Consider the following 13,908-nt stretch of genomic DNA (forward strand, 5'->3'; position numbering starts at 1 on the left):
GAACGGAGGAAGAAGCCAGATGACTTAAGAAAAGTATCACCTTTCCAGACCAACAAAGTGTCGGGATTCGGCGTCGCACTGCATTGAAAGCACGCTTGGCGTGTATGCATGTGTGTTTCCGTGTAACCAAGCCGACTGAAGTGTTAAGTCTTCAAAGTTCAGTCTCCCGAGAGACCTTCCCTCTTAGGTAGATAAACGCCGCCATAGCTTTAGAAAGGTGGCGGAGTCGCGCCGCATCCGGGAGCCCCATTCCTCACCGGTGCGCTCGCTCGCTCGTCGCTAGTGGTCCCGCGTCCAGGACAGGAATCCCGGCGCAGATCTGAGACGCGGGGCGTTTGCTCTGGACCTGCGGATCGCGGGAGGAGGAAAAGAGGAACTGGGTGGCAGTTCTGTGTACAACCTGAGCGGGAAGTCACGAAGCGCTGCTATGTTCTGGGGTGACGGTGAGATCAGGCTGGTTCGGCGAAGGCTTGAACTCTCCAGGCTTCGAGAGAAACGAGCCGGGTAGGGTCAGACGGTCCGAGCGTCCCCCCTGTTCTCTCCCTCCCTCCCTCCCTGGCCTCCTTCGGGCGCCGCGAGGGAAGGAAAGAGCGGACGCGCTCCGAGTTGGCTGGTGCGCTGCGAAGGTTAGAGACTCGTCTCAGTTCGCCTGCGAACGTGCCGCGGTGGTTTCTCGATTGCCGACGCCTCGGGGAACTGGAGCGAGGCTCGTGTTTCTCTTGGCCCGAGAGAACAGGCAGCCTTCTTGCTTAAGAGGCCGGCGGTGCTGAGCCAGCCAAAGCCTCGCTCGTCCCGTCACCCGCCGCGGGGATTCTGGAAAAAGACCCGGGCCGGCTGCTGAGCTCCGGAGCTAGGCAGGCCCCGCCGCGAGTTGCTTTTCCTCGCGTCGCCGGCTGTCACTCGACCCGAGGGGAAAGCAACTGGTTTCCTCGGGGGGGGGGGGGGAGAAGTGCGCCGAAGGGATTTGTGCTTCCGATGAACCTTATGGGAAAAGACCCGCCAGAAACGCGGTTACCATAAGCTTCGAGAGTTCTCCTTAATTCATGTATGAACGAATCCATTATATTGGCCTGCATTAATGTATGAGAAAGAAAGAGAGGGAGGGAGGAAACTAGAGAGAAAGAAAAAGAGAGGGGGGAGGAAGGAAGGAAGGAAGGAAGGAAGGAAGGAAGGAAGGAAGGAAAATAGAGGTAGAGAAAGAAAGAAAAGAGAGAGAGAAAGAGGAAGGAAGGAAGAAAAATGGACAGAAAGAAAGAAAGAAAAGAGAGAGAGGAAGGAAGGAAGGAAGGAAGGAAGGAAGGAAGGAAGGAAGGAAGGAAGGAAGGAAGTTGGTCGATTTTCTTGGCAATTAAATGAAATGCAGGTAGGGCCTGGGCAATGCCATTTTAAAAGGTTTCCAAATCCACACTCCAACAACTCAATTGTGGACAAGTTTCTGCATCTTTTCAGATGTTTTCTCTTCTTTGTCAAGCAAACCACCAAGTTTTTTCCTTCCTTGTCTTGAAAGATAAGTCCACTGCCTTTTTTAAAATATGTACTTTGGTACATATTTTTAAATAATATGCAAATAACATGCAAAAACACTGTTGTAATTGGGATGTTTGTGGATTCAAGTCTTAATTAATTCAACAAATAATATTACAGCCCTTTAGAGCATGAATGAAAATGTCCAACTTACCTTGGCAGGTGATTCCTTCTTTCCTCACTCCCTGTTCCTGAGAATTTTCATTTCTCTCACTGAAGCATGAATGGCAGACAGTTTTTTTTAAATGAATGAGATTTCAATGGGGGAAAGGGATGCATCTCCTGATCTCCATGCATGGTAGGACATGGCTTTGAATAAAAATGGGCTCCCTTGTGCTTTCAGTCTTGTGCAGTCAACATTTGGGGAACTTTCACAGGAGACAGTTCAATTCATCTAACTGTTCAACTAGTCTGTTACAATAACCAGCATAAAGCTTGGTTAAGTCAGACCGTTCTGTCAAGTTCCTCTGGTGCTGTGTATCACACACAAGCGATATTCACATCTGGCACAAGCAGGGGGGAGAAATCCAAGTAGATCTCTCTTTTTTCCATTATTACACATGGACTGAAATTTTTAAAAGAATACTCATTTTCTTAATGTACAGTTAGTTTGAAGAACTTACCACTATCAACCTACTCAATGTGGAAGTCATTATGATCCACTCTGGGGGCCACTGGAATAATTGGAATCCCAAGGAAAAAGCCTTGGAAAAGCCAATAAAACTCCGTCTGCAGTTAGTAACAAAGGTGGTTGTGGAATGCACATTCTCAGTGTGTTTCTACACATACTAATACAACTTTTGGAAATTGATAACTATTGGGCAAAGAATTCAGTAAACTTATTTTGTATTTGCTACCAGGTGCAAATTATCAGAGGACAAATAACATGCATAGTTATGAAAAGTGGGACTTTGCAATAGCTGAGGGAGTGGGGAGGTTGGAATTCCCAAATAACTCTGGCATTCCTCTCCTTTCACTTCATTGTGATTTTCAATTAATTTTCAGGAGTCACCCAGCCCAGAACTAAACATTCCATCTTCATTGCGCTGATATTTTCTCCACTTAGTTTTTCTGCAAACACTTAGATTTCCCTCCTCCTGCTGATGCCTGCCTTTTATGAAAGGGTGCCATTTTGACTTACATAAGGAGTAGAGGTGGGTTGTTCCCGGTTCAGCCTGGATCGGGCGAACCGGTAGTGGTGGCGGCTGGAGGCTCTGCCCACCCACCTGGACGCTTCCACGCATGCACAGAAGCGTCGCACACACGTGAACCGGTAGTAAAAAAAAAAAAAAACCACCACTGGTAAGGAGCCACATTCAAGGCGTCCATACTGGCTTGCTTATTTGTTCAACTAATTTAATTCTTCTATTTGCATTATGGAAAGTTTTAAGCTGGTTAACAAAACAGTAGACTTATCCTAATAAACTAACAAGGTAATACCCTCACAGACAGACAGACAGACAGACAGACAGACAGACAGATAGACAAATATAGATAGATAGTATAACACAATCAAAACATAGAATCACATGAAACTGCCCGAGGTTAGCAAGAAAAACCCTTCTTATTCTGTGGATGACAACTATTCCTATTTCAACAAGTCCTCAAAACCAGCTCTTCCAAGTTTGGGCAAAGTAGTGGCAGACCCTCTGGAGAGAACTAGATTGTCCATTCATTTCCTACCCCCCCCCCCGATATTTCCCTCTCAAATTTATTGCATTGTTATAAACTGATCATACACCATTCAAAAAACAAGAGCCTATTTGGTGTTGGGCTAAGGCAATAGGCTAGAAACCAGGAGACTGTGAATTCTAGCCTTGTCTTGGACACACAACCAGCTGAGTGGCTTTGGACCAGCCTTGGGGAAGAAGGAATGGCAAGCCACTTCCCAAACCCGTTGCTAAGAAAATTGCAAAGACTTGTGCAGCCAGTTGCCAAGAGTCAACACTGACTTGAAGGCATCCACCCATAGCCACATTGGAGTTGGTCAGCCTATAGGTTAAATAAATAATTGCCTCTTTCTTTGTCTGTTGGCATCATCTCCTCTACCCAGAAGCAAAAGTTTACCTTCAGAGGAGCCTAGGGAGTCCCATGAGACCTGCCACCCCAGCTCTGCCCAGTAATATCTCTTGCTGCTTCCACTCCACCAAGAAACGGTTGCCCTATTATACCTAATGGTAAGTGTTGGCCCCAGGAAAACACTGGAAATAAAAAGGAGATCTGTGTTCCTCTACTTCCCCCTCCCCCTTCTCCAAAAGAAAAGAAAAGAAATGATTGTATGAAATCCCTACCGATAATTGGTCAAATGGAATGAAAATGCTCTGGGCATTTTCTGCCTTTCTAATCACTTCTAGGAGGCACACGAGAGCTCAGGAATGTAGCTAATAGCGACACTGCTGTAAAACAGACCTGAGATTTCATGAGGCTTTAATAGGGCAATGTTAGGAGACCCGTGACTAGATCGGAAGCTGTAATGATTTTACTGGCATCGTTGCCCATTACTGGCCTATAGATATTAACAGAGTTGTTAATAATTTTCTTGCATATTCCTTCTCCCTCTTTCTTTCTACCATTCTCTAAAGGGGATTCCTGTTCTTTCTCTGAAGGCCTGGTGGTAAAATGAGTGTGATCAGAAGCTCCTCTGTTTCTGAAGTAAATCAACTGAAGTGAATTAGCAGAGCCATCAGGAGGTTCCCCCAATTTTCTTTAGTTCCCCAAATGTTCACGTCACTTACGGTTCAATTGATCTCCTTATTTATGGGAGATGACGAATGGTTTAGCTCTAACATATGCAAAAGGCCTCTTAAGTAAGGCACATGGGCTTACCTAATGCATAGTGACATATGAGTCAGTTCAGTCTATTTCCACCAGCAAAGTGCATAAAACTTAGAGCCAGGGAACACTGCTGAAGACACAGCTTCTCTTCATGTATGCATGTATATATTTGCATTTATCTCACAACTTCCAGCTACTTCTATTGTTCTCCCCCTCCTTTTTTTCTTTCATTCTTATCTTTCTCCCTGCCCTACCCTTTCCCTTTGTTTGCCATCTCACTTGTTCTCCCTGGCACGCTCATCACCATCCCAATGCAACAGCCTTATCTGCCAGAACTATTTTCTAAGGTTGGCAGCAGGGTTTTGATTCAACTGCAGTTGATCGAAGCAGTTATTTCACAAGCTGGATTCAGATTTTAGACATTCGGGTTCCCCAAAATCCCTAAGTGAGTGCTGAGTGAGGAATCTGCAGAAACAGAAAAGGAAGTGCGAATGTGTGCTGAAAGAAAGTGAAATAATACAAATATTTACCTAGAGCAAAGGAAATTGCTATGATATATCGCCCCTGGGAAACTTTAACTCATCCGATTGTGGTGTATTGCCCACAGCTGAAGAAAGCTCTGTCCTCCTATGGGCCCATCCATTATTCTGAATGTCCTTACAGCCAGGTTGGATTTGTTTGAATGCTTTCAAGGATTTTCCTGTGAAATCCCTGAAGTTTGTTTCTGTCATTAACTCCCATTTCCGTGCACCTCACCGGTTAACCAGAGGGAGCAGTACTGAGAACGTGCTCCCTTTGTTCTGATCTCTGTCCCGAGCAGAATGTGAGCTGTGCTTTTGGTTTGCTTTGCCTTTGTGCTTTGTGTGTATGTCTGTGCGTTTCACTGCAAATTGTTCTGGATCAGCCTAAAAAAAATTCCTTCTAGAAATTCACTGTAGTGCTAATAATATGCATGTTATACATTAGCTTTGAGGTTTTTCAGATACCCTTGTTGGAGAAGAGCTCTAAATACCTAAACAGATTTTGCCTGTTCACATGTAGACATACTGTTTGAATCATTCTAACATGGTTTATAACTGTATCCAGATGCACGTTGAGCACAATAGAAATAAAACAAAAAAGGAATTTAAGAATGTAGAAGTTACCATATTTCTGAGTTTCAAGCCCCTTGTAATCCATGCAAAAAAAAAACGTTCTTAGAATATGGGTGGCACCAAAGGGCCTGTTTTCTTTGCTGGAACAAGAATAAAAGAAGGAAAAGTCAGAGGTCTCCGGAGGCAAGGCAGACTCAGCTGGATAGAACAATGTTCTGCCTTCTATTAGCAGAAGGAAAATTCAGCTGTGCTGCAAAAGGAAAAAAAGAGAGAGAGAAAAAGATGGCAAATGCAGTAGAATATGGGTCCATATTTTAAGAACATCTTTAGGTGATGCCTTCTGATTGTATTACATGGCGGGAGAATCTGGAGGCTACGTAATCACAACATGCTGAAGGGATTTGCATACCTGATTTTGTGTTTTACTTTCCAATTTCTTTGGATAAAGTTTAAGTCCTCAGAGCAAGTGCCATCCAAATATACCAAAAAATAAATAAATTACCATAGATTCATTGAGAAATTTATTTATTTGTTTATTTAAAAATGTATTTGTTGCCCATTTTGTATCCAACAAAATGTATATGGTGGCTTTCAGCATACCCCTCCAAGGAAGGCGACTTGCACCCAGTGGTGTATTAACCATTAAGCAGACTAAGCACGCGCTTAGGGCACCAGGCCCAAAGGGGGCACCACAAAGTTGAAAAAGAAAGAAAAAAACCAATGAAGATTTGTACAGGATGTGCAAAGGAGGGTCACCAAGATTTGTCAGTGCTTAGGGCACCAGTGAGCCTTAATCCACCACTGCTTGCGCCCAGAAGAAATTGCTTTTCCAGACTATTCAGTGAAAGGGGTAATATTATGGGTAGTATTAAGACCATCGTTCTGGGAAGTCATTTTTCTGTAGCACTTTGATACAATTCCAGATGCCACAATTGCATGCAGAATACATTGGGTCATATTTCTGCTTTTTAAACCTCCACCAACTGCAATTGCAGAAAAAGGACAACTATAGTGTAATTATTTGTCCTGTTGTCAGATGGATACTTCACCTGTACTGTACTCTAAAAAGACAGATCTTCTGGGTAAGAAGGGCAGGGAGCCGGTGCTGAACCAGAGGGACTGGGTAAAGGGCAAACATATCCTTTTTAAATGAGAAAATGATTATCTCCAGGAAATGATGACATGTTCATATGAGGAAATGTATGCTTGTCGTCATCACTGAAGTTGGGGAAATGTATGTGTAACTTATACCCAACAAAGGGAATACTGTAAATTAGACCCACAGAAAGTCCCATTTTAATTCTGGGTAGTTACTTTCACTGCCCACCCCCCTTCCCGGCACTCTAGCCAGGCCAAGCTGTCAGATCTCCTCCAATTCAGCTAGTCTGGTACATACAAACTCTCCTTTTCCTGCGCCTTTGAAAGAAAACGTGTTTGGTCTTTGGGTGGGTTTTTTTTTTTGTCTTTCAAATAATTAAGTCCAGATTCCTCCAGCCTGGTAGAAAATGGAGACAGTAGCGTGCAAGGGTTCCTTCCCCTGGTTCACTGCTCTTCTGTGCTCTGCTGGAGAGCCACGGAGGTAGGCAGGGGCAGGGGAAGAATGAGCAGCCCCACTCTGCCTCTGTCTCCGAGGGGAAGGGCTGCTCCCATGAGAGTCCCTAGTGGGTGGGCTGCTGGCTCTGGCTCTTGCCGCTGCCATGAGATAGGACTATAAGGACTCTTTTCATTCCTGCAAGGAGACAACTTGATTACTGCCCCTCAATCAAAATCTGTTTACTTTACCAAATGAGAGCAGCATGTGGGCCTTGTTAATTGCAGTTGGGCTCCAATGGCCTGGCTGGGATTCATTCCTCCCATGAAAGGGAACCCTTCTAATGTACTAGCAGTAGAGACAGAGTGATCCCAGTTGCACTCATGGAAGGGGGGAAGTCCTGTCCCCATCCCCCCCTCCCCGGCTCAGGGTCCACGCTTGGGTTACAGAAGCAACTTGCTCTAAAGTTACCGAGGACGCTGGCAACATGCTGGATTAATTCTTGGCGTTACCTTTGTATCCAGATATGAAAAATCATCTTGAAATATGTACATCAGGTCTAATTGCATGGAAAAGTATTGTATTCATATTTCTTATGAGGAATATTTACTGTATGGAAAGCTAAAAGGGATTTGGTCTAGAGGCCTTCTTAACATGAAGAGATTTAGCAGAAAACCCAGAGGGCAGCAAAGGATTACACTTCATCTAGGAAATAGTCCCATGTGTGTGTGTGTGTGTGTGTGTGTGTGTGTGTGTGTGTGTGTGTTTGCGTGCATGTGTGTTCATGCGTGCGTGCGCGTGTACATTCAGTTCTAGGCAGTCTAATGCCAAAGAATACCCATATCACTCTAGAATGGGGTTAACATTCAAGATCCGTTGTATTTGATTCGCTTGTATAACATTTTCCCCTATGTGCCCAGATTATACTAATCTGTTTTATATATCACACGAAGAAGTGATTGCTTGTGTGATCCCACCACTTCATTGCCATAAGAATTCAAAAACCATGGTTAATGCAATGTGTCAATCAGGTGGTCAGGATGATGGTTTGGGATTGTACTAAAAACATGAGAATCTATATGGTTATCTGCCCTTAGGTGTGGAATGTGTCCACAGAAATTTAAAAAAAATGGTTAAACATAGCATGAGTCTTGGTATCACATTCACCATAAGGAAAATCACTTTTGTTCAGTATTTTCTCAGAGCCTACAAAAGATATAAAGTTCCAGGTGTCATCATGGCATTAATGCAGACTATTGAGGAGGGGGTTATATCAGACACCATTTGCACTGAGATGCTCTTGTGCAAATTCTAATACTAATTCTATTTATTTATTTATTGGACATATCCAACAAATCTTCCTCCTCCTATTTTCTCCACAACAACCCCATGAAATGGGTTGGGCTGAGAGAGAGAGTGACTGGCCCAAAATCACCCAGCTGGTCTTCATGGCCAAGGCAGGATTTGAATTCCTGGTCTCTCATTTTATTTATTTATTTATTTTATTTATTAATCCAATTTATAGGCCGCTCCCTCTCCACCAAGGGACTCAGGGCGGCGTACAATTTATTACACAACAAATAAATAACGAGGAGGAGATATACAAAACATTATACAATACATAATAAATAAATAATCAATTAGTTAAGAACAATATAATGCAATTAAAAACAATTAAAATACCCAAAGTCAAACTTAGTTTAAAATTTAAAAATTATCCGGTGGGATTAGAAAATATAGTTATAATTCAGGCCAGGCCGGCTAGTTGGAACAGGTGGGTCTTGAGTTTTGTGCGGAAGGAGCGGAGATCGGTAGCTGTCCTAATGTCAGGAGGGAGGTCATTCCAGAGGGCTGGGCCCATCACAGAGAAGGCCCTACCCCTTGGCGCCGCCCTCTGGCACTGCTTAGTGGACGGCACCCGGAGAAGTCCCTCTCTGTGAGAGCGTAGCCTGGTGCCTTAACCACTAGACCAAATTCTAAACTACTGATAGACCATCCCACACTGGAATAGGGGCAACTCACCGCAGTCAACTCAGCACAACCAACTCACCACAGTCAACTCGACATGGCTAACTCACCACCGTGAGACAACTCACAATTCAATTTAATTATTTAAAATAATTTTTAAAATAATTTTAATTTTTGACATTCACATTTCATTCTGTCCTTCCTTTGGCACCCTTTCTTTCATAACTCTAGTCTATTCCACTATTTGTTTGATATTAAGGTACCTTTTGTCCTGTGGTGAGTTGCCCCACAACAAGTTGGCCATGGTGCGTTGACTGTGGTGAGTTGTCATAGACCCATCCCACACAGCATCAGTTTCTTTGCCATAGCATCTTCTTTCCTGTTCCAAAAGTTGACTTTCTCATCCTTAATCTGTTTATAAGAAAACAGAGATTAACTCCCAGGGTCTGTGTAACCTCCTGAATGGTTTAACCGACAGGTTAGTAGGTCATCTTATTCCTTCAGTTCCCAGAAACTTGGGGACGCTAACATTTTTTAATCTTTTCTTTTCTCCTTCCTCTGCTAGAGTGGCTAAGACATCTGCTTGGATTTTGGATCCCCACTTCTCTGCACCATGCCCTTAGTTGGTTTTTTGCTCTGGGCCATCCTTCTCATTGTGGGCTGGTGGCCCACATACTCCAAGGATTACCTCTTTGCCACTCCAAGGGTGCAGCTCACTTTCAAAGGTAAGGACACCATTTCTGAATTAAAACAGCATTAACAGTGTGATGGTAAACAGTATGATGGTTTTTACTTTCTGGCAGTCGGTGGTTTATCAAAAGTTCTCTATCTGGAACATGGGTCCACAAGATCCAGACTTGAAAGTTTCAATGGCTAGTTTATCCAAATGATTATTCTGTTTCCAAGGAAGCTGCTTGAAGCAAATCCTTTTCCTTAGGACTCTAGCCATGGTTATAAACAATGCTTTTCTAGAACAGGTTCCGAGAAGCCCCTGGGCTAGCAGCCTGCATCAATCAAGCGCATGGCACATTGCACTTCAGTGCCTCTCTCCATCTGGAGAGAACTAGCCTTGCAGCTTGTGGCTTTTCCTTAGATCTTTGAAAGAGTCAAGCACCATGGCTGGCAGTGCAGGCAGCAGATTGACAGCTCAGTGAACCCAAGCTGCTGAATGCACTGAAGAGTTGGCAGCCACTCATATACTGAAATCCCTAGGAAGGGACTGCGCTAGGATGAATGGGCCCTCTGCCTGTTGCTGAGAAGGAGACAGGTGTTGGGACTCACTGCCTGTAAATGTTCAGGGTTAACCGGTGTGAAGCAATGATTGCCTGTGAAGGATGCTGAGCTGAGTTGACAAATGGAGCTCCAAGGGTTCATGGTAGCCTCAGCATGTGACTACCCACTAGGAACAGATGGTTGTACCGTATGTGTCATTTCCTCTTAACTTCCCTTCCTTCTCCAGGCCACAGGGAGGCAGACTAATGCACTTATTATGACTGATGTATATTTAGACTGCCCCTTCTGGGTTCACCAGAAGGGGATCACGGAGAACCCGCCTTTCAATATCCCCATAACGTATATTATGTTGAGCACGAGAGCAACAGGTGTGTTGTACAGTTCCTTAGGGGGGACCTTTAGGGGAACAGCCTCTGGTGTTTTATGGGTCATAACCAAAGGCAATCAATAGGTTTACCATCAACTCTGACCCTAAAACTATAAGGGGGTAGGAAGTTGATTTTGCGCAATGCCTAACTTGCTCACCTGTGAACCCTCTGAATTCTTGAAAGCCCAGTAGAAAAGTTGGTTGTTTCTGCTGCTCTTCTTTCTCTAAACAAACAACTTTTCAGAATATGTAGCGATAATGTATGAACATGGAAGATTTGATCTATCTACATACAGTACCTCTTTAAATCCACTAGATAAAAAAGAGCAGACATTGTAATTTTTTTCCACAGAGTAAACACAGAGTAAATTGTGAAAAGTTGATGCAGCTCATCTTCTATTACATCCACTCGTCCTAATTTCAGATCTAGTTCATTTAAATCATAAATATCAACATGGTATGAATTAACTGCCATGCTAGTCTGTTGAGATGCTAGTGAGATTGAGGGGCCTAGAGTATAAAAATACTATTAGATGGATGCATTGCAACATTGGAGACACCTGTAGATACTCTGAGATTCTGTTTGTGACTTCTCTGATTTCTTGTGGTTTTTGACAGTATCTGAATTTATCCAGATTTAATTCTCTCACATGGGTCTGGGGTCAAGTCCATACATTTTGTGTGAATTTGGCTATTTCTGTGCTTGGAAATATGACTTGAGATACTTATGTCATTTATTACTCGCTCAAAGTTTCAAAACACACAGACGGTACTAAGCGTATTTATGCTTGGCAAATTGAATTACATGCCACAGTGACCTATCCTAACCTACCATTTCCTACATTTTGCGGATAAAGTGGTCCCCCGCACCTGCATTTATTATTCGGATGCTGATTATATTTCCATGGGAGGACTGATGGACTAATAAGGTAAAGGTAAAGGTTCCTCTTGCACATATGAACTAGTCATTCCCAACTCTAGGGGGCAGTGCTCATCTCTGTTTCAAAGCCGAAGAGCCAGTGCTGTCTGAAGACATCTCCGTGGTCATGTGGCTGGCATGACTAAACACTGAAGGCGCACAGAACACTGTTACTTTTCCACCAAAGGTGGTTTCTTTTTTCTACTTGCATTTTTATGTGCTTTCGAATTGCTAGGTTGGCAGAAGCTGGGACAATTAACGGGAGCTCACTCTGTTATGCGGCGCTAGGGATTCGAACCACCAAACTGCCAACCTTCCTGATTGACAAGGTCAGCATCTTAGCCACTGAGCCACCATGTCCCAATGAACTAGTAGCCTTCCCCAAATACACAAGAAATCTAGGCTAAGAACTGCAATTAAGGATGTATGGCTTACAGAGCTATGTCTTCCAAAAGTGGGAAAAGAGAGGGCAGAGAAGTACAAGAGGTCCATCGGAGAGGTTTATGTCTCCAGTATCTGTTGCCTGAAGTTAGTGCTTATGCTCAGTAAAGATAGGACAGCTCTTATTTTATTTTAAATTATTATTATAACTCTGCTTTGCCCAGAGCTGTGTTCTCTTTGTGTTCATCTCTTTTACAAAGAAGGATTTAGTTCTGGAGAGCAATCTGACCTTTTCTTTGCAGCATGAAAGGAAGAACAAGGGTAGATGGAAACATGATCCATTCTGCCTTTAAGTTGTGTGTGTGTATGTGTGTTTAATTGAAATCCTCCTTTTGGCTTGTTAAAGATTTCTGCACCCTGTGGAAGGGAGAAGTTCAAACTGAGGACTTTGAAAAATAGTGTCTTTGAGGTCTTTTATAAAGGGGTTGGTTTCCTGTTGTTAATCTACATTTTTTAAAAGTGGAAAAGCATTACCTTTGCCAGGGAATTGAGTTTTTTTTCCACTGGATCATCTGACCCAAGGTTTTGCAGCTTTGATATAAAAAAAAACCCTGCAAGAATAAATCATAAGACTTGGCAATAGAGCTGAATGCTGCTGGGAAAGAATGGCCAAGACATCTGAAGGGATGGAAGAACTTGGGTAGCGGAGGTTGAGCAAGAGACGGAGAGAGATGTGAAGTTGCAGGAAATGAGAAAAGAAGCTGGGCTGATTGTTAAAAGCATACAGTTTAGATAAGCTGGGACTCTGGAGAACAATCTAAAAACAACTCAAAGGCACTAAGCCAAGGATTAGGAGAACAACATGAATGAAATAAGAGCTCGGGAGAGGAAAGTGGTGGGTTTTTTTAAAAAAAAATGGGATTATTGAGAAACGTCTAGGTGGAAGAGTGGCCTCTTCTACAAGAGATGGTGAAAGTAGATGGTGAATTGGGGAGACGTGGAGCTGCATTCTTCCTGGGAAAGATCTGATCTAATCCTGATGGTTACATCCAAGACCATTAATTTTATTCCCATAGCTCTATGTGTGTAACTGGAACAGGGTGGCAATAATGATGCAGAAAGAACTGTGGAAAGAGGACCAATGGGGAGAATGGGAATGTTTATGATTAGTAATATGCCCATTCATTGTTCTTCTTTACTATTTACTATTCTTCCTATTTACTATTCTTCCAGTGATTCCCGCGTGTGCTCAAGATGCCATTCTCAGTTGCATGATATTGCTGCGTTACTGGCACCATACACTATATGGTCAGCCACACAACCCATAATGCAATTATTCCTTACTGTGCCTGCATGCCCAGGGACAGTGTGATTAGAGCTGAAAGATAAGCATTGCCATGCAAAGTATGTAGCAGAAAACATGCTTTGGACATGCTCTCGCAGATCCATTGGAAGCTTCTTTTTTTCCTGAATCATCTCTAATTCCTCAAAGCCAGAGCTAATTTACACTGCAGCTTTGTAGTATGACAGATGCTTTTTAATAAGCCTATTCTAAATCTGCCCACTAAGGCAGGCTAATGTCTCATGGCTCATCAAAGTGTAGATTAGCCTTTAGCACTAAATCAAAAATGAATCCAAGGCATAGATAAAGAGGTAATCCCTAAGTGAGTAGGCAGAGATTTCTGTGTCTGCTTCCTTCATTTTTAGCAGTATTTTTCCCTCAACAATGTGCTTCTATTTTCACTCCCTTCCCCCCCCCACTTTTTTATGGATGCTGCTATTATCAGTGGACCCTGTGACTGTATTTATTTCAAACAAAAGACCAAGAAAAACTAATCTGGTAGTAATCTGCTTTATTGATTCATGGGGTTGTCACCTACTATATGTCTTCATTCTTCTTCTTCCTTTTCACAATTCACAAGTGCAAATTCATCATGGGGTCCATGGTCCCTTTTGCAAAACAGTTCCATAGTTGACTCTGCAACGAGAGATACAGGGTGAAAAGTGCGTCCTGACAACCCAACTCTACTCTTTTCTGCCACCCTGGACTGCAACACCGGAAGGCCTTCTAGGCAATCCTATTTGGCTCTATCTCTGATTAATTTTCAAAGATAGC

General features: G+C 43.2%; 1 protein-coding gene and 1 long non-coding RNA gene across 3 annotated transcripts in view; both read left to right on the forward strand.

The window, feature by feature from the left end:
- Positions 1 to 13,908, forward strand: part of LOC309383848 — a 498,138-nt gene that overhangs the window by 141,206 nt on the left and 343,024 nt on the right. The gene's annotated exons all lie outside the window — the stretch shown is intronic.
- Positions 7 to 13,908, forward strand: part of SEMA3F (semaphorin 3F) — a 154,558-nt gene continuing 140,656 nt past the window's right edge. For both annotated transcript variants that reach the window (XM_081935092.1, XM_081935093.1), the window contains exons 1-2: positions 7 to 504; positions 9,458 to 9,617. In XM_081935092.1, coding sequence (XP_081791218.1) covers positions 9,506 to 9,617 — 112 coding nt within the window. In that variant the 5' untranslated portion in view covers positions 7 to 504; positions 9,458 to 9,505. The remainder of the gene's footprint in view (positions 505 to 9,457; positions 9,618 to 13,908) is intronic.

The sequence above is a fragment of the Natrix helvetica genome, assembly GCF_964273705.1.
Source record: "Natrix helvetica genome assembly, chromosome: 1".
Classification (NCBI taxonomy): domain Eukaryota; kingdom Metazoa; phylum Chordata; class Lepidosauria; order Squamata; family Natricidae; genus Natrix; species Natrix helvetica.